Source organism: Amorphotheca resinae (assembly GCF_003019875.1).
Source record: "Amorphotheca resinae ATCC 22711 unplaced genomic scaffold M430scaffold_5, whole genome shotgun sequence".
In the NCBI taxonomy this organism is placed as follows: domain Eukaryota; kingdom Fungi; phylum Ascomycota; class Leotiomycetes; order Helotiales; family Amorphothecaceae; genus Amorphotheca; species Amorphotheca resinae.
In genome coordinates, this window is record NW_020194475.1 from 140,952 (window position 1) to 160,263 (window position 19,312).

A 19,312-nucleotide genomic window follows, 5' to 3' on the forward strand; every position below is an offset into this window, starting at 1 on the left:
TCTTCTGCTAACTATTTCTTCCTAGACTCATGAACAATTGCGATAATCTTGTCGACGACGGTTGGATCCGACAGCTAAATTCACTCTCGTCAGCCTTGCTAGGAGGCATAGCGGATGGGGCATTGAAAAAACTCACAGTTGAAATATCACCAAGTTGGTCTTCTTCGCCAGCGAGGACCTTCCGCAGAATTCTCCGCATGATCTTGCCGCTTCGTGTCTTGGGCAGATCTGGGACGACAAAGATGGCCTTGGGCGCCGCGAAGGGCCCAATGCTCTTCCTGACTTGCAGGATGAGATCCTTCTTCAGGAGTTCGTTGATCTCATTGCCCTCCTTGATCGCAACGAAGGCGTTGACCGCTTGTCCGGTCAATTCATCGCTGATTCCAACGACGGCAGCCTCAGCCACAGCCTTGTGCTCGATCAAGGCGGCTTCGATCTCGGCGGTGGACAGGCGGTGTCCACTGACGTTGACAACATCGTCAACACGGCCTCGGATCCAGTAGTAGCCTTCGTGATCACGTCCAGCTCCGTCACCGGTGAACTGCCAATCATCAGCACAGAAAATCCCAAAATGAGAAGTGGAAAGATTGGACTCACGTAGTATCCCTTGTAGACGTTCAAGTACGTGTCCATATACCTGTTGTGTGCGCCCCAGACTGTGCGGGCCATGCTAGGCCATGCTTGCTTGAAGGCCAACACACCCTCGACATCGTTACCGAGAATTTCTTCACCAGAGACGGGGTCGATGATAGCCGGCTCGATACCAAAGAATGGAAGGGAAGCACTGCCTGGCTTGGTGGGAGTGACACCAGCGAGAGGAGTGATAACATTAGAGCCGGTCTCGGTCTGCCAGTAGGTCTATAATAGATTTGTTAGCATTTGCTCCTCCTTTTATTTCCTGATTTGTTTCATTTTTGTATCTAATAGCTCTTCTCTTCAAATGTGGAGATATATACTCCAAGATCCAGGGTTTACTTACGTCCACAACGTGGGCCTCCTCCTTTCCAATAACCTCAAAGTACCATTTCCAGACCTCGGCCGCAATTGGCTCTCCGACGGAACCCAAGACTCTGAGATGCTTCATCTGCGCCTTGACGTGCTCGTCTCCGGCACGCTTGAGTAACCTCAAGGCTGTAGGAGCGACGTAGAATTGAGTGACCTCGTGCTTATCAATGACATCCCAGTACCGCGAGAAGTTGGGGTAGGCAGGAGTACCCTCGAAGACAACCGTGGCGACACCGAGGAGCAGAGGAGCGTAGACAACATATGTGTGCCCGGTAATCCATCCGACATCACCACCGCAGAAGAACCTGTCGCTGTCGTGGATGTCGAAGACATATTTCCCGGTCATGGCTGCGCCGAGGAGGTAGCCAGCGGTGGAATGCATCACACCCTTGGGCTTCCCCGTGGAACCAGAGGTGTAGAGCAGGAAGAGGGGATCTTCCGAGTTCATCGGCTCAGGCGCAATGTACGAAGGCCACTTCGCAACCTCCTCGTGCCACCAGTAATCGCGGCCCTGGGTCATCGGCACGTCGGCGCCGGTGCGCTTGTATACCAAGCAGTGGGTGACGGCAGGGCATTGCTTGAGAGCATCATCAACGATCTTCTTGGTCCCAATCAACTTTCCTCCACGCTTGCCCTCGTCTGTGGTGATGATGACCCTTGATCGAGCATCGACAACACGGTCGCGCAGGGAATCACAGGAGAAGCCGGCGAAGACGACCGAGTGGATGGCACCGATGCGCGAGCACGCCAGGAATGCGATGAGGGCCTCGGGAATCATGGGCATGTAGATGGCAACCGTGTCACCCTTCTTCACACCCATCTGCTTGAGTACGTGCGCAACCTTGCAGACCTCCCTCAGCAGCTCGCTGTATGTCAGGGTGCGGCCATCAGCGGCGTCGTCGGCCTCGTAGATAATCGCAGGCTTGTCGGGATTCTTGATCGCATGGCGATCCACGCAATTGTAGGAGGCATTGAGCTGACCCTCCAAGAACCACGCATTGTCTCCGCCAGCCAGGGTCCCGGTGTGGACGGTCTGGAAGTCCCTGGACCAGGTCAGGAGCTCTCGCGCGCGCTCTGCCCAGAACTTGTTTGGCTGGGTGATGGATTCCTTGTAGAGCTTGTGGTATTCATCAAGGCCTAGAGGAACGCACGATCAGTCTTGAGCAGAGGCGGAGTGCGGGGGGGGGGGACGCGAGCGGGCAGGTGACATACCGCTCAAATGAGGCTTGCTTGGATGTTCTGTTACAACTGGTTAGTTTGCCGGGTCTACGAAGAGGTACACAGCGGGCACGCGACTTCGCGTGAAGCGTTGCGGCGTAGGAGAGGGGAGGGGCTTATAGTACTGGCGAACATCTTCTGGGGCGGGTCTAGAAATCCAACCAGTCAGCATGAGCGCATTTCCGGGCAAATCTCCACGCCGGACTCACGGAACGTATCGACCTCATGGGCCTCCGCGACCACATGGGTAGTGGGCTTGACATCGCCTTCGGACATGATTGCGTAGATCTCTGCTCGAGTGTGCCCTCTTTCTAACTTTGCGGTCTCTGGGTCTCGGGGGGGGGTGGAGAGGGGTTTTATGCCCTTTTGAATTCCGATCGAGGTCGCCGATCTGGGGGGTCTGGTTTGCCAGGAGCTCTCGCGGGGAGCGGGGTTCTTTTTTCTACTGGCGAGGTCAACACACGTCAAGCTCCGGCGGGTGCTACAGGGACCAACACCAGAGAAAGGGTACGGCAATCAATGCAGAGAGCCGACGGAAAAAAAAGGGGGATTGCGTAGATGATGTCTGACAACCGTGGCGGCGGGATGGCAGGATGAATGCGGGAACTCACTCTGTGAACAGGAGGACGCTTAGAGGCAGGTAGGAAGGTTGAGAGAGGAGAGGAGAGGAGAGGAGAGGGCAAGAAGAAGAATTGAGGGGAGAGCAGAAGAAAAGATGCAGATGCAGATGTAGATGTAGGAGAGACGGAGGGGGGTGAGGGGTGGAAAGGCTGATTGATACGTACAGACCAAGGAGAGTAGAGTAGCGGCCTGCTTGACCCTTTTGTATTATCCGTGTGGTAAGGTCTTATAGCACCGGTCGATTACGTCTGGCTCTGGGACTATGCTGTATAGTCCCGCGTACCGTAAAACGGGGCTCTGGGTTGTCCTAGGCGTCTTTCTTGGGAGCGTCCTGGAGCCATTCGCAGAGCCCTCGATGCGAATTTATGACCCTTTACCCCGGCTATGGCTCTCGCTGGCCCACCAGGATGTTGTGTAATGCCTGCGACCGCGGCGCTGGCTGTGGTTGGCTGGGGTCTCCCTCGCCGCGGGCATCTGGTCCCATCTGGTCCCATCAGGTATCCATCCATCAATCCGAACGAGGGCGACTTTCTCGGTGTTGGGGCTTTAGTTCGGGGTTTGAACGAGGGGCGGTCTTCGCGGGTATGGCTGTTGTATCTGACTGTGTTGAGAGAGTGGAAGACGATGGGCTTCGCAGAGGATTTACCGGATGTTGCCGTATCTACCGTATCTACCGTGTCTACCGTGTCTACCGTCCATTTCACTCACCTCAAGGTACCGAATCTTTTCCAAGGTAAAGGTACCTGAAGGTATTCATTCCATCACAAGGTTTCTTATCATGGATCCCATCTTCTACCAGCACATCGTACCCTGTCCCCATGTCGGGGAAACGTAACAATTCGATTATGCACCGGCAGACGCATCCAACATATTATTCTGGGGATAGAGGCATGTACTCTGTAAGGTACCCTTGGTCCCATTCGGCTCCAACTACTCCCTTCTCTATTCCTCCATTTCTCCTCTCCATTCATTCATCTACTCGGTCCTCTACCTAGATCACACAACCTCAGCGACGCAGGACCCTCTCTCGTCATCTGCCATCTACAGTTCTACGAAAGAAAGTCCTCCCTCCGAGCAACAGAACCAAGCAACAGAACCACACGCACCACCACCTCGAATAAAAACCATACGCGATATGGGGTATGGGGGCTGTGGCGGGGTAGCAACGAGCAAGGCTGATATCAGATGGACGGACGGATGACGTTGTGTGCGGACGGCCTGAACCCCGCCCGCCCGTTTCTCGTGCCAGTCGAGAGACAGCATTAATAAGGAGGGACCATATATATCACCCTATCCAGTGCCGCCCATTAGAAAGGAGAGGAGGGGAGAGGAGGAAGGAAGGTAAGAAGGAAAGGAGGCAATGAGGCAAGAAAGGAAATACAGAATGAATGAGACAAAGAAAGAAAGAAAGCTACAGCTGCTCTCTCTCCCTCCCCCCCTTTCTCCCGGTAAGCAGCGCAGTGCAGCGCCTCTCTTCCTTCAGAATAACAGTAACAGATAGAAAACAAAGTAGACAAGGTAAACAAGGTAAATTGCAGATCTGTCTGCGCCGTAACAATACAGTAATTCCTAACGTCCTCTCTCCCAATTACACCTTACCTGACTGCTCCCTGCCGATTATCGCCCCTCCTCCTCTTATCCGTCTCCCGCCTTGCTGCCCCTCCCTCCATCCCTCCATCCCTCCATCCCCCCGTACCCCGCCGCTCGCCCGTGTGACGCCCCGCTGCCGAGCTACAGACCGGAGCTGGAGGGCTGGAACAGGTCCCCTCGTATCCTCATCTACGGAGTAAAGAAACACATGTCTCAGGCTTGCTTGGCGTGCGCATTAGCCTCTCTTGAGCCGTCTACGAGATGCACAGGAAGAGGCTTTGGGACTCTTTGAAAGAAAGAGATGTGACGGATGCATGAGCTGAGGATATGGTGGTATGGCTCGCGGGGTATTGTATTGTACAAGTAAATGCCTGGTCGAGACATGAAATATACACACGTATAGTACAGATTCGAGGCTCAATCCCAACAATCTCCCATCTTCCTCGGTTCTTCTCATCGTAGTTCGACCCCCAGCTTCTCCACCAGGGCGTTCCTCACCCGTTCGTGGAACACGTTCGCTTCCTCGTTCGTCAGGGTCCGCTCCAGACTTCGATAGTTGATTCGGTAGCAGAGGCTTTTCCGCCCCGTTTTGGGATGCGTGAATTCGTCCACCTTAGTCACGTCCTCGACCACATCGCCTCCGATATCCCGAACAATCTCCATAACATCGTTCTCGTGGAAGTCTTGCGCATTGGCCCTCCCACCACCCCCAGCTGACGATGACGATGAGCGAAGCCAAAACGCGACATCCTTGTAACAGGCCGGGTACTTCGAGAAGGGCACGAATCGTTTCAGGTTATTCAGGTTATCTGAAAGTCCTTTGAACTGGCTCAGGAATCTCTCGTCCTGTGACCAGAAGAGACGGATGTCAGGGATCTCAAAGAGAAGCATTGCAATACGTTCCAAGCCTACTCCAAAGGCCCATCCCAGTTGTGATGGCACACCAGCCTTCGTGAGGATATCCTGCTTCACCACACCACACCCAAGAACCTCCAGCCAATCTCCCTGCCAGAAGATCTCCAGCTCCCAGGATGGGCTGGTAAATGGGAAATACGCCTCGACCCATCTGACCTTAAGTTGCTCATCCACGAAATCCGGGTTGGCGGCGATCGCCGCAGTCTTCGCGCGGGAGAATATCTCTGCGACGACCAGTTCCAGAGACCGCTTGAGATGTGCTGCAATCGCTTCTGCCTCCGCCGCAGAGTGTTCATCTTGCAGAGGGTTCCGTTCTGGATGGGTGGGCGGGTTTGGATCTTCAACCGTCATCGTATGTGTAGGGAGGCTTTCCAGATCTTTCCAAACAGCTGCGGCTATATCCCCATTGGGCACCTTCTCTCGATCCCACATTCGCGCTCCCTCCATCTGATGAAATATGGGGTAATGGCTTCGGTCAATTGCATCTCGACGGTAGACATCCGCGCTGATGAGGAAGCCTTCGCTCTCGTTCCTCCGGAATACGTCGGCTTGATGCGCACTGGTGTGGGTTCGTAGAACGGTGTCTTTGTTGACATAGTAAGTGTCCGTCTTACTCCGTCCGGGATGATCTGCTGGGAATCCCAGAGAATCAAAGTTTTGGTATGTAGAGACGACGGGGAAGAAGGTGTTATGGTATCGATAGGTCGGGGCGGGGAATTTGGATTCGATGATAGTTCGAGTTATGGAGATGGGGTGGTCTTTTTGGATATGCAGGCGCCGCGAGGCCGACGAGATGATGTTCGGCGTGAGGTTATGCCACTCATCTGTATCATACGACTTGCCATCTATACTGACGCTGCGCGGAGAGGGGCTTGCTCCTAATCCACGTCAGTAGAGCTTCCAGCTCGCGCACTGTTAACAAACCGGTCGAGCTGTATCTGCATTGGGAGTAGGGCTTGCAACTCCGCAAGGCCGCATTGCTCCAGCCGATGAGCGCGACCAATGCCCTACCACCACGCGTGGATAATCGGGGCGTCCTGGTTAGAGAGCTCATGTTGGGAGCTTTGGACCTCCTTTGGCTCTGAAGAAAGCGCAGCAAGCAGAACAAAAAGATGATTACTAAGCAGCTGCAGCACGGCGTGACTGCAGTAAACTGCACCATGTGGATGATCGATGCCGGAATGGTTTGGCGGTGAGCCATTTCTCGGTTCCTCGGACCTTTCTTCCGAATCGCGGGTACCGGGATCGGGCACCAGTGGTCCGATCGACTGCCGATCGTCCAGTAGAAAGAAGCACAGTCAGATTTCGGGAGCAGGGCCTCGGGAGACGGCGGGTAAATGCACGTGATGTAGTACCTCGCATTAGGTGCCTTATGTAATCAGCCGCGATGACCCGTAGTGCGGCGAACTTGAAGGAAATTTGATCTGAACGGCTATACGCGCTCATTCTCTGCAGGGAAGATAGGTAGATAGGTACTATACTGGGAAACATCCTGTGAGGGAGCTCTCTTTCAAGTGAATTTTTGTTTGTGCAATTGGTGTATCCACCATTTTTGTAGAAGTGTAATAGTCGGTGGAGGTTGAAGCTCTCTCATCGGAGGTAAGGCCTTCTTAAACCCAGGATCACTGGACCCGGAGCCGCTCTGAAAGTTTCAAAACTGGGCTGCTGTTGAATTGGACTTTTCCTGCCACCAGCCTCCCCCCCTTTGCTTCACGCCTTTACGCCTTCACGGTCGCGACTCCAGCGATCCGGAATGTTCTAACGAGGCCAATTGCCATCATGTCGTCGGCCCAGGCCCAGGAGCAATCGCGGACGCCAGCCCGCAAGAGGGAGCATGTGCACTACCCATTCTGGTTCGGCGGGAGCGCAAGCTGTTTCGCCGCCTGCGTAACACATCCTCTCGATCTTGGTGAGTTTGGTTCCAGCATCAATTCCCACAGCTAAGAGCTAACAATGCTGTAGTAAAGGTAGGTAGCTAGCCGGCCTGCCCTCCTCGCAGACGCAAATCATCCCCAAGAGAAAGAACCCACGCTGATAAGCCTCCTCCCTAGGTCCGACTGCAGACTCGTACGGGCAATGCGCCTACATCCATGATCGGCACCTTCGCGCATGTTTTCAAGCACGATGGCATTGTCGGTCTCTACCGCGGGCTCAGCGCCTCCCTGCTGCGGCAGATCACTTACTCAACCACGCGCTTCGGCATCTACGAGGAGATCAAGTCCCGACTTACCACCTCGACCTCTAGCCCGGGTCTCCTGACCCTGATCGCGATGGCTTCGACGTCCGGCTTCATAGGCGGCGTAGCGGGAAACCCGGCAGACGTGTTGAACGTGCGGATGCAGCACGACGCCGCCCTCCCCCCGGAGAAGAGACGGAATTACAAAAACGCAATCGACGGCCTGATCCGCATGTCGAGGGAGGAAGGCTTCAAATCGCTCTTCCGCGGCGTGTGGCCGAATAGCATGAGAGCCGTGCTCATGACGGCTTCGCAGCTTGCTTCCTACGACGAGTTCAAGCGCCTCCTGCTGCACCATACACCGTTGGAGGACGGGCTGACGACGCACTTCTCGGCGTCTTTCCTGGCAGGGTTCGTGGCCACGACTGTCTGCAGCCCCGTCGATGTCATCAAGACCCGCATCATGAGCTCACACGAGACGAAAGGCCTGGTGAAGCTCCTGGCGGACGTGTATAAACACGAGGGTGTGGCGTGGATGTTCCGGGGGTGGGTGCCGAGTTTCATCCGCTTGGGCCCGCACACGATTGCGACGTTCGTGTTCTTGGAAGAGCATAAGAAGATCTATCGAAAGCTGAAGGGCATAAGTGCCCCGGATGATGTGGTTTGAAGAAGCAAAACGAGAGCGGTCATAGAATGAGCGAACATAGACCAATAGACGTAGAGCATAGACGGACTCGGGATCCTGGAGATGGGGGGTTTAGTTGATGATATACTATACTATGTTCATAGGCGCTGCATCTTATTCTCGAGGACATATGGGTTGGAGTTTACTAGAACGTAGAAGCATACTGCGGCGTTTCTGCCTTTTAGGGTATCTTATTATTCTCGACGGTTTATTTTTGGCCCGTCAATCCCCCCTGTGCCTGAGCTTTTCCTCCAACGCCATAAGTCTTTATGCAAATAGTGATACATCTGAACCCCTTTGACACCTCCCGCGGAACCTCGAATTACTAAGAATTACCTTCCAGGTAGACATCCTAAACGAAAGGCCCGCCAATACTGAAGTGCCTTTCCATTCAGACGGCGCGTGATAATCGAGAGGGCATCTCTTCGACGTTTCAACTCCATCCGTCCGCACCATTCTGTCCATATGGTGTTGCTCCGTACGGCGTAGCTGCTCCAGCACCCCACGCACTCGCGTTTCCACCATTGCCATAGGGCGTGGTGTAACCCGGATCTTGCCATCCTTGGCCATTCATTCCGACATCTGGGCTTCGCGGCGCATCATAGCCGCCATTGATACCATTGGCTGGTCCGTCGTTCTCAGTCAGGTCCTGAATCACGGCAGCTAGTTTCTGCTGAAGAACTTTGATTCCCTGCTGGATTATTGCATCCGGCTCCAGATTCCCGATGCTTTCAACCTCGAAATAGAACCTCTCTGGTACAGCATCATAGTCAAATGGTTCGCCTTCTTGAGGCGGCTCTTCCCATTCTGCGTATTTGCTCTTCGGCCTGGGAATATTAGAATAAAGTCCTCCTCAAATAGGCTTACCAATCACTTACCATTCTTTGGCGGGATCCTCCTCATACCAAAGGTCCAGGTGTCGCAGCTTGTTGTGAGGATCGTATTCGAATCCCACCGCAGCAGTTGGTGCCCATTTGGCATGTTCCTTTGCGATACCCTTCTTGGCAATGCACTTCATCCGCAACTCCTGGCCTTTTCTCAGTTTGCAAATAACAGTCCCCAATCCCTCTGGATCCGTGATGACCGGGTTTCCAACCCACTGATTTGCGCGCATATTATCTACAACCAGATCTCGAGCGTAGACCTTCATGATCTCATCGCCAGTGCACCGAGCATGCAGGGTTAGTGTGACGCTGCAGAGATCGCAATATTGGTCGCAGTCGCAGTCGCGGGAGTAGATCACGTCGTCCACATTCTTCGAGTTCAAAGGGATCAGACCGAGTCGATGACAGATGAACTCGTCAGCAAGCACAGACGTATTCGCCTCTATTTCCACCAGGTCGATTGCCATTGTTGGGATCTCGGCAAGCATCGTTCTGCGCAGGGAGTTCGCAAAGGCGAGGTCGACGTTTTGCAACTCGAAATCAACGTGTTGTGCGCCGGCCTATGATCATGTGCATGAGCTTCGGGGTCTATGAGGCATAGCTTAGCAAACTAAGATTACCTCTGTGATCTTGACAGATGGGCCAAGGGCCTCATCCATTACCATAGGATCGTAATCCATTTTGAAGATAAGAACGGGGGGTGAACTGCGCAACGATCAGGAGCTCTGCCAGGAGATGCCGCGTACTAGGTCGGCGGAGCACAGGATTGTTCTCGAAGAAGACAGAAGACAGAATACAATCCGCCGGGGTGACTGGTTCAGTGTACGAAAAGCGTGGAGAGGGTGAAGAGTATGAAGGGGAAAAGATGTTGCGGCTGTTCGAGGGGGCAAAGCGTGGAGGCTGAATGAATGCTCGTAAGTTCTGGTGAACCTGCAAAAGTGACTAAGGTAAGGAAGGCCCATCAGGCAGATCTCGCGTCGACCGAGGATGTGCCGTCAGCAACGTCAAATAAGCGAGTCTATCTGATCACGTGCACATGACGGATCTGTGGCTTGTCGTGGGCGCAACTTGGAAGAGGAAGAGAAGTGGCAGAGCAGATTCCAAAGGCTTGCCCTTCAGGAAAGATGGGATGGGAGGATTGGAGGCTGAAGGGCCATAGGCCGCTGCTCCATGGATTCCATGGATAACAGTTTACCACGCAAGCTGGGGATAGGCAAGGCATGAGGAAGACTCCTTGCTGGAGGCTGGACAGAAAAGGGGGCGCGGAGTCCACGACAATATCACAAAGTCAAGTTGCGGAGCAAGACCCAGACTCAAGAGAAAGCCAAGCAGAAGGCCGACGGAATATGACTGTTGGACATAGTGCCATTGGTATGGTAGCATCTGGCATTACTGCGCCCTCAACAATCCATAAACTCCCAGATGAGGGGCAGCTGAGTTCATTAGCCAGATACCTTAATCAAATAACCTATCCGCCAAGGCTCAATCAAGGGTCTTGCTTGTCTACGTCTTGACCAGAGGCTCAGCGGAGGGGCTTGTTGACCTTGTCAGTCGTGTCTCCTGTGCCGGGGAAGAGGCTTAACAAAAAGCGTCTGAACACCAGGAGTAAGTATCCACTACTTCCTCAATCCCGTCAGTCCTCCACGGATGACACCGCAGCCGCGCACTTCCTTGCGGAGTTGACCCATCGAGGCGCGAGCCAATAGTCGCAATAAAGCGGGTGGCTATGTTGGGCGGTCGAGCTTCTAGCAATAAAAGGCAATATTTCTCCTAACAAAGCTTGAGTTGCGCAGCCCCGTTCGCCACAGAGTGCCTGGTACCTTCGGCTAGGCCGACATCATATCTCTGCAGTTTACCCTTTTATCTGCCTCGAAGGAACCCTTTTTATTCAAACAAACCAGCTCTGCATTCACTCTTCAACTCACTCTTCATCATCAATTCCCTCTTCCTCTGAGTACGAATACAACCTTTAAACATTCGAGTTTTTCAGAGCCTTCTGTCCAAATCGAAGCTATCCAGATGTCGTCCTCAAAGACTTCACCGCCCTCATCGCGCCCCACCTCCAGAGATTCGCGCAAGACCATGTCGATAGATCTCTCAAATGTCCCTCCTCTGTCGATGCCAACACCTCCCTCAAATACTCTCCTCATTACAAACCTCCAGGATGCCGCCATCTTCCGCCCCGACAACCTCCAGACCATCAGAGACCTCATCAACTCCTCAGCTCCAATCCATGCCTGGGCACCCCTCAAGTCCTTCCGCCGCATCATAGTCTCCTTCTTCGACGAGGCCTCCGCCATCCGGATCCGACAGATCCTCGATGGAGAAGCCATCATGGGCGAGATCGTGAGAGTCTACTTCGGCCAACCGACCCCCATCGAACCTAAAGATGAGCATCTCAACCTGCCCGACGCGGGCAAGCTATTCTTCATCTCGCCCCCTCCATCGCCGCCTCACGGCTGGGAAATGAGGTTGGAAGATGCGCCCAACAAGCAGGTTCACCCGGAGGATCTCGCCGAGGCACTGGCCAAGCTGCACCATAGACCGACGGCGGATTCGCCAACCAGTCCCACGAGCATCGGGGGTGGAGAGGGGAGACATAGGAGCGGGAGCAGCACCACGATATACGATCCGGAAGAACATGGCCATAGCCCGAATCTGCCAGCGATTGCGGTAGAAGACATGACGGGCGGGAATGATATCAGTCCGATTGAGCAGGAGAAGCCCATTTTTGCACATACGTCACGACCACCGGTTGAGTTGATGGAGCAGTAGAATTGGGTATGGGTTCTTCTTGGAGCATGTTTTGGCGTTGTGGCATGGCATGGCATATGGCATTCTAAGTGGGGTTCTGCCCCTGCATTAAGCATTGGTGTACCGGCGTTCTACACAAGAGGGTAATTTCTAGAAGTTGTCATTTTTAAGATAGATATATTGATAAGGATGGGTCGACGTCACTTGCTGAAGGCCCTCAAGATCATGAATTCAATTCGATTACTTTCCAAAACCCTATCATCCGGGAAACAACAAACCTTTGAGAAAACCTACCACCCTCCATGTGACCTTCATCCAGAAGTATAACACTACTGCTAGAGATGCACCCGCTATAATCAGAGTCCTGAAATTCCTCCTCTCAACCCCGCTCTTCGCCAAGCCAGAATCCTCATACGTCCCCAGCTCTGTAATCGTAGAATAATTCGGGACATACTTGAAGTCAAAATTCGTCTCCTCTCCTAGACCAAAATCCTTATTCTCGATAATCAAACGATAGAAGATCCTTCGCAGCGCCTATGGGTATCAAGTCAGATGCGTGATGGGATTAAAAGACGCAGGCGGGACGAACCTTTATCTTACGCCGATCCAAATAGGGGATTGAGCGGTACGTATAACAGAGACACATGAAGAAGACGCACTGTCCAGCGACGAGCGCCCAGTAATAAAGACTCGGATGGTCTAGTCCCAGGGCGTCTCCAAGCTCGTTACCGTTGAGCCATCGAGCACTTGCTGTCAGGAAGTCGCGAGAGGCGTAGGCTGGGGGCTGCCCCTGAAGAGACAGGATGATATTGTTCGCTAGGATCTTCGAAGTCTCTGTTGGGCGGATCTCAGAGGCGAGGAGAGACTCCATGAGATACCTGGCTTGCTGGGGAGTCTCAAAATCAGCCGTGGGAGTGCCGAGATAGTAAGCTACTAATCGCCAGAGAGCGAGGTAGTCTAAGATCTCTTGTTGCCGCAGGAAGATCCCCTGCCGGGGGAGGCCGACCCAGATGAGAGCTGAGGAGAAGGTGTTGATGGTTGCCTTACAGTCTAGGTCGTTGATAGGGATCCCGAGGTCAGGGACGGAGTAATAGGAGGGTCGTTCGGCTGCTAGCTTCATGATCCTCCTCCTGACAGCGGCATGGAGGAGCCGGACCCGGACTGACGAGGCGTGGCCTGCTCCTCCCGGCTTGATAGACTCGAGGGACTGCGTGACCTGCAGAATGTGCTGTGTCGTCTCGTACATTCGGTGCCTCGCAACCTTGGTAGAGAAGCCGCCGGTGCGAGCCAGAACCTCAGTCACCCGGGCAGCACCCATGCCACCGAGCAAGGACTGGTACGCCAGCTGTTAATAAATATCAGCTCTAGAGTCCTGCAACGAGGGGAATGGGTCGTACAGCAGTTAACGCTGCTCCACCATACCTATAAAATACATCCTGGCCCCGTGCTATCTGGTCCCAGTCAACCCAGGCCGGAATCGTATTGACCTCCTCCCATAGCTCTCCCAGTTTAGCATCTTCTGAGGCGTGCTCTTTCAAGATAGAGTACAAGTCTCGTTTTGGTCCACTCTCCCCGTTTCCTTTGCTTGGAATCCGGCTCTGGTTACGAGGCAGCTCGCCCGAGGTGGGTGGCGAGATCTCGTCCAGGCGATCCAGGCATTCTTCTCCTAATACATCATACGAGAACTTCAGAGGATGCATCTGCTCGGGAGCCAAGTGGTGCGGAGTCCATTGGAACGAATAACCCCAGAGATTCCTGGTGTTTTCATTGCTGCGTCTGAAGGGGGTTGGCCATGACATTGTAGATGCAGTGGCAGGGGGGTTGCTGGGCACGTGATAGATAGTGTTAAGGGGCTCTCGATAAGGGGGTCCGCGCAGCCTATCGCAGAATCGAACACGGCAATTTTCCAAGAGCCTCGACTTTTTCAAATCTTCCATCCACAGCTCACCGGTCAACAACAGGTGCTGCAATGCCTTGTCTCTGTACTACCAATACTCTGAAGTTGTTTATACGAACCCTGACACAGGTCGAGGTTTTCCCTTCGGCAATACGCGCCTCTGGGTTTTCGCAGAGCGCTGCGGGCAGGAGAATCGCGCCAGCCCGATCAATCCGCGGGCTTCACTCAACTCCCGCCAGGCTTGATTCTACACCCCCTGAACCAGCGGCTGCAGCGACAGAAGAACCACAAAGTCAATCGAAACAATGGACTGAAGGTCTTCGAGTGGAGAAGGGCGTTAATCTGAAGGATCCGGAGAGCGCTTTGGTCGAACTATCCCCGGAGGCAATAGACGCGATTGCGGCAGAAGTTGTCAAAGACACTACACCCTATGAGACATCCTCGACAGAACCCCCCTCTGAACCCACCACCGCGGGTGAGCCCGTGTCGAGGACAACCATAAGAAGAACCAAAGTCCAAAATACAGGCCTTGCAATACATTATAGCTCTCCAAGAGCATCAACGAATGCATCGTCAGAAGATCGCCCTGACTCCGGATCCTCAGACGATAAAGCTTCAGCGAAGTCCTCTAGCAAGGATGATTGGAAGCCCCCACCTCGCGAACCATGGCAGATATACAAACAGGCTCTGAAGGAGAAGTTTCCGAATGGATGGAACCCGCGAAGACGTTTGTCTCCAGACGCCCTAGCAGGAATCCGGGCCTTACACGCGCAGATGCCAGAAGTGTACACGACGAGCGCTCTCGCCGCCAACTTCAAAGTCTCGCCAGAAGATATCCGAAGGATCCTGAAATCCAAGTGGACTCCTGATCCGGAGGAGGAGTCGGATCGCCAGAGACGGTGGTTCAACCGAGGCAAGCAAATCTATGCCAAACATGCTGCTATGGGCCAGAAACCACCAAGGAGATGGAGGGAGCTTGGTATTGGGAATGGGAAGCCGGAGTGGATGAAGAAGAAGCAACAGGCTGCGGCTCGGTTGCCCGCACTCATCACCACTGCCAAACGAGCGCCTCAACCTTCCGAAGGCAGTGTTGACCCAGATAGCTTTGCAGATAAGATACTGTGAAGGAGCTTTATGCTATTGCCTGATGGATGTCATATCCAGCTTTATGGATATGGATAGGGGAGGGGGGAAGGCGTGCAAAATCGAGAAAGAAAAGTATAAGTGTATAATATAATCATTGACCTTGTTAAGGAAAGGTGCGGTACCTGAGACAGCGGGGTAGTCTGTAAGATAGGTAGATAAATATATGGCTACAACCATATCGCTCTCTCTTTCTCTCTCTGTACCTTGTAGAACATCAGGGTTGAGTTTGCCGCCGACAGGGAAGAGACCATCTTGGTGATTAGGGAGATTTGTATAATTTATATGATTTACAGATTTACATGATTTGCTTGATTTATACGATTTATCTCACAAAAAGGATGTGAATCCCTGGGGCAACCCTCCCCAACAGGTCTAGCGGGGGTGCACAGACCACGGGGCGACCCGAGCACCGTCAAGGCCATCGCGCGTTTCCCGTATCGGCGTGTCGGGGGCCGCATTGGCCCAGGGAGAGCGAAGAGCTGCATCTTCATCTTCATCTTCTCCATGGCATTGCAAACCTTCCATCGACCGTGATATTGGATCTCTGACCTCTTCTTTTCTTCTTTCATTTTCCTTTCCGACGCTCCTTGATCCTTCATCAGTCACTCGTTCACCACTTCATCAACCCCCCCGCCGTTGTGAGTTCCCTTTGTCTCTTCGGTCCCTTTGTACCCCCCCAGCCTCACTAACGATAAACAGCATTTCTCTCCCATGTTTTCCTCGACCAACCTGATCCCACCAAGACGGCACCACGTCCATATTTCTCTTCCACGACGCTTCTCGAGCTGCGACTACTCACTACTGAACTGGGACTTTGGTTTTTGATCTGATTTCTCCGGATGCTCATGGCTCATTATGTCGTCAACTCCCGCCAGCTCGAGGACTTTCGCGGCGAACACAGGACTTGGACTCAAATTTACCCCATCGAATTCTCCATATCCGCGCACGCCTAGATCCCCATATAAACCCCGCAGTCTTTACGAATCTGGCCTGTCCCTCAAACGAATTATAGGCACCACTGTCTCTTCACCGACCGCCTTCGATTGCCTCTCTTCTCGAATATTTGCCTACACCGCTGGCGCAGCAGCCGTGGTCGTCAACATCGACGACACATCTAATCTCTCCCAACGGTTTTTCAGGGCGCGCCCTACTGCCATTCCGCTTAATACCATCACTACTTCATCATGCGCCCCTGCTACCCCTACAAATACTGCCAATGATGGCAGAAACAGAGCCGTAGCAACCTTGAGGGATTCCGCGGTGCCCTACTCACCATCTACACCACATACCAGTCTCGAATGGGGGGACTCTCCAAGTTCGAAGACATGGACCAGTCGGGAGAGGATCAAGGCAGCTACTTGCCTTTCTCTTAGTCGGGACGGAAGATTCCTGGCTGTGGGTGAGGTATGTGCTGGGAATTGGGCACGCAAAACAGGTTCAGCTGCTAATTGATTTTGTAGACTGGATATTCTCCCCGAGTCCTTCTCTTCTCTTTACAAGACACTTCCTCGGATACTCCCTTGGTGATCCTGAACGAACATACCTATGGCGTTCGTGCGGTTGCCTTCAGCCCGGATCAGAAATATCTTGCGAGTTTAGGGGTACCAAGTGATGGCTTTCTTTACGTTTGGTCTATCAATCAGAGAACCGGTGCAGCAAAAATGCAATCCAGCAACAAGTGCACGAGTTCTATCAAGCAAATGATATGGCTGGGGAGTAGTATAGTTACGTGAGTATCCGATAGAACCACTTTTCTGCATAAATGACTTATTTCCCCCAGTATTGGCACCCGGCATATCAAAATTTGGAGGGTCGAAGATAATCGAAGCGTATCGCCATCAAAACAGAGGTATGCACTAGATGGCACGCCACAGCCTGTACCTACTCCGCCAGCACTTAAGGCTCTGGCTGGACGAAATGTGCTGCTCGGGCCGCTCGTAGATGCTACCTTCACAACTGTGGCAGCAATCTCTGATCATAAGGCGGTTGTATGTTCTGAAAAGGGAGACGTCTGCCTCCTAGATGATAGCGAAGGGCAAAGGCTTGTGAAGCTTGCAAACACCGGATTCCCAGTCACATGTATCGCGATCGATATCGAGACTCGGCGAGTCAGGATAGGAGGACGAAATGGGGAAATGAAGTCTCTGAGTCTGGAGGACCTCCTTACGCCGAATACTCCCCCGGAGTCTCCGGTTCCGCTTGGAGATTCCGCACCGAAGAGTGACCGTGGCCACCTGTGTGCAATGGGATATTCTGCAAGGTGTTTGATCACCATCGACTCGAAACATTCGATTAAAATATCAAGTCCGGACTCAGATCTTGCGGATCCTAAGATGCAGAACACACCATTCCCGGCTCATGGTGATTCGGTCTTGGGCGTAATGTCCCTGTCCCAGGACAATGAAATGAAGGCTGCTTTTTATACGTGGTCAGCCAACGGAACGGTTGTCTTCTGGGGCCTGGATGGCAGCAGCAAGGCGTCCTTGCAGGTCGAAGTTGAGCAGAGTTCTTCTGCCGATGAAGACCTAGTCAACCAATGCCAAATTGTTCGCGCCTCCAAAGGAGCGGCATTCATCGTCACTGGAGACAAATGTGGGGTTTTGAGAATTATCAATCCATCCACCCAGGTTTGTTCTTTCGAGGCTAGGGCACACATGTCTGATATTCAGGATATTGCCCTCTTCGAAAGTGATGACACCACACTGATCGCTTCGTGTGGACGGGACAGGACTGTTCAGCTATTTCGACGAGTCTCAGAGCAGTGGACTCTCATCCAAACATTAGAGGATCACTCAGCTAGTGTTTGCAGTCTTTTCTTTGCTGAAAACGGCAAGAAACTGGTCTCTTGTTCTGCAGATCGCACAATACACATAAGGCAACTTGTGAAAAAGGAGGTTGGTGGAGAGGATGTCATGGGAGCAGTGCCGAACCGGATCATCACGTTGAAAGCGACCCCGGTCTCTATGACAGCTTGTTTAGATAGTGAGAGGAGTAGCTTCATGGTCTCCTTACTAGACCGCACGGTCGCTACGTATGAGATCTCTAGCGGTCGACTTGTGAACTCCTTCCGGGTGACGGATAGCGAGGGAGCTGATTCAGTTGTTCTGGACGCACTTGTTATGGGTGCCCCCAGTCCTGTGCCGGCAAGACCTACAATACTTGCTGGTATATCCGGCACTGATAAGTCAGTGAGGGTTTATGATGGAATTACTGGAAACTTCCTGGATCGTGAATGGGGCCACACAGCTTCTGTAACGGATGTGGCGCTCTTGGAAAGTTCAGACTCGGAGCAAAAATTCCTGGTCAGTACTGGATCAGATGGTACTATTATGATATGGGATCTTTCGGCAAGACCTGCCGAGCCCCAAGACCCAGCAGACCTGACCCGGGAGCCGTCGCCTCCAAAGGAAGTCGCATCCTCCAGACCGCCTCTGAGAAGAGTCCTTTCAAGAGCCGAATTGGCAGAGTTCCAAAAGGCATCACCAATCTCGACACCAAGCAATAGGCAAAGCTCCCCGCCACGAGTCCTCCGGAAGAAGACATCTAGATATGGACTGTCTACTCAATCGCCTACTCTAATGCCGCCTATGCCGACTGTGAACCCGAGGCACTATGCCTCGACTTCCGATGACACCTCATCACGGCGAGGCTCCCTCCGTAATCGATCTCGAAGTCCTCCACCAAGTCCAAGGGCAAAGGAAACGAGCCGAACTTCTGCTACGCTCGAATTCCGAGGACGCACGAAGAGCACCGGAAACTTTAGTGAGTTTGGCTCACTCAATATGGCTACCGAGCAGGCTTGTCGTACATTACGAGCTTATAGGAAGAAGTTGTTGTCATCAGAGCCAGTGAAAGATGAGGCACTGAAAGAACTAGATCAGGAGCTACGGCTCACTGCAGTGGCGCTTGGGGAGAAAAGTCTCAAATCCAAGACGATCAGTGAGACAGTTCTGACCGGATTACTTGACCAGTATTCGGAGAGGCTAGTTTCTATGTTTGATGAGAAACTGAGGTTGACGAAATTTGTATCCAACGGAGCTTCTGAGGCAGGAGAACGACCGAAAACGTCGGGAAATCCAGTCGTTTCTACAGCTGGCGAACTTTGACTTTAACTTTTAATTTCTAAAACGAGGCGGGTTCTCTGGGGGTTTCTAGCGTTAAGTTATAGTGGCAGGAGTTCCGGGGTTGGTTTTGATATTTACTGAAGGCGTTGTTGGTGGGGGGGTTAGGGGGTTAGGGGGCCACACATTCCATTCTCGGAAGTGAAGCTGCTTGCTTACTTGCTATATTTCAAGGCGTCGAGCCTGGTGGTCTACCACGGTTGGGATTTGAGACGGGAGGTCGGGGGGGCTCTTGCGAGAGCGGGGGCTTGTGTAAGATTTTAACCTGTTTTTTTAGATATACACTGACCGTATCGTATG

General features: G+C 52.9%; 10 protein-coding genes across 10 annotated transcripts; 6 read left to right on the forward strand and 4 right to left on the reverse strand.

The window, feature by feature from the left end:
• Positions 1 to 11: 11 nt before the first annotated feature.
• M430DRAFT_49696 (hypothetical protein) lies at positions 12 to 2,499 on the reverse strand (the record flags this gene model as incomplete). Its single annotated transcript, XM_024868083.1, has 7 exons — positions 12 to 74; positions 137 to 541; positions 598 to 858; positions 980 to 2,142; positions 2,218 to 2,244; positions 2,349 to 2,372; positions 2,433 to 2,499. 7 exons carry the CDS (start codon positions 2,497 to 2,499, stop codon positions 12 to 14), a joined length of 2,010 nt encoding a protein of 669 aa, XP_024721242.1.
• A 762-nt stretch (positions 2,500 to 3,261) lies between these two features.
• Positions 3,262 to 3,591, forward strand: M430DRAFT_27070 (hypothetical protein; the record flags this gene model as incomplete). Its single annotated transcript, XM_024865513.1, has 1 exon — positions 3,262 to 3,591. The coding sequence occupies one exon, from the start codon at positions 3,262 to 3,264 to the stop codon at positions 3,589 to 3,591; it is 330 nt and encodes a 109-aa protein (XP_024721243.1).
• A 432-nt stretch (positions 3,592 to 4,023) lies between these two features.
• M430DRAFT_227796 (hypothetical protein) lies at positions 4,024 to 4,762 on the forward strand. Its single transcript, XM_024864767.1, has one exon. It carries the CDS (start codon positions 4,233 to 4,235, stop codon positions 4,632 to 4,634), a length of 402 nt encoding a protein of 133 aa, XP_024721244.1. The 5' UTR covers positions 4,024 to 4,232; the 3' UTR covers positions 4,635 to 4,762.
• On the reverse strand, positions 4,430 to 6,403 carry M430DRAFT_57890 (hypothetical protein; the record flags this gene model as incomplete). Its single annotated transcript, XM_024868699.1, has 2 exons — positions 4,430 to 6,227; positions 6,274 to 6,403. 2 exons carry the CDS (start codon positions 6,401 to 6,403, stop codon positions 4,888 to 4,890), a joined length of 1,470 nt encoding a protein of 489 aa, XP_024721245.1. The 3' UTR covers positions 4,430 to 4,887.
• A 725-nt stretch (positions 6,404 to 7,128) lies between these two features.
• M430DRAFT_27072 (hypothetical protein) lies at positions 7,129 to 8,192 on the forward strand (the record flags this gene model as incomplete). The annotated part of the gene is made up of 3 exons (XM_024865515.1): positions 7,129 to 7,258; positions 7,312 to 7,316; positions 7,401 to 8,192. 3 exons carry the CDS (start codon positions 7,129 to 7,131, stop codon positions 8,190 to 8,192), a joined length of 927 nt encoding a protein of 308 aa, XP_024721246.1.
• Positions 8,193 to 8,643: 451 nt separating this feature from the next.
• Positions 8,644 to 9,774, reverse strand: M430DRAFT_100358 (hypothetical protein; the record flags this gene model as incomplete). The annotated part of the gene is made up of 3 exons (XM_024860627.1): positions 8,644 to 9,037; positions 9,089 to 9,654; positions 9,715 to 9,774. The coding sequence occupies 3 exons, from the start codon at positions 9,772 to 9,774 to the stop codon at positions 8,644 to 8,646; spliced, it is 1,020 nt and encodes a 339-aa protein (XP_024721247.1).
• A 1,076-nt stretch (positions 9,775 to 10,850) lies between these two features.
• On the forward strand, positions 10,851 to 11,979 carry M430DRAFT_34406 (hypothetical protein). Its single transcript, XM_024866545.1, has one exon. The coding sequence runs from the start codon at positions 11,114 to 11,116 to the stop codon at positions 11,867 to 11,869; it is 756 nt and encodes a 251-aa protein (XP_024721248.1). The 5' UTR covers positions 10,851 to 11,113; the 3' UTR covers positions 11,870 to 11,979.
• Positions 11,980 to 12,106: 127 nt separating this feature from the next.
• M430DRAFT_27075 (hypothetical protein) lies at positions 12,107 to 13,647 on the reverse strand (the record flags this gene model as incomplete). The annotated part of the gene is made up of 3 exons (XM_024865516.1): positions 12,107 to 12,382; positions 12,438 to 13,193; positions 13,246 to 13,647. The coding sequence occupies 3 exons, from the start codon at positions 13,645 to 13,647 to the stop codon at positions 12,107 to 12,109; spliced, it is 1,434 nt and encodes a 477-aa protein (XP_024721249.1).
• A 142-nt stretch (positions 13,648 to 13,789) lies between these two features.
• Positions 13,790 to 15,065, forward strand: M430DRAFT_34409 (hypothetical protein). Its single transcript, XM_024866546.1, has one exon. The coding sequence runs from the start codon at positions 13,818 to 13,820 to the stop codon at positions 14,868 to 14,870; it is 1,053 nt and encodes a 350-aa protein (XP_024721250.1). The 5' UTR covers positions 13,790 to 13,817; the 3' UTR covers positions 14,871 to 15,065.
• A 681-nt stretch (positions 15,066 to 15,746) lies between these two features.
• M430DRAFT_101400 (hypothetical protein) lies at positions 15,747 to 18,997 on the forward strand (the record flags this gene model as incomplete). The annotated part of the gene is made up of 3 exons (XM_024860703.1): positions 15,747 to 16,295; positions 16,352 to 16,620; positions 16,672 to 18,997. 3 exons carry the CDS (start codon positions 15,747 to 15,749, stop codon positions 18,995 to 18,997), a joined length of 3,144 nt encoding a protein of 1,047 aa, XP_024721251.1.
• Between the last annotated feature and the right edge of the window lie 315 nt (positions 18,998 to 19,312).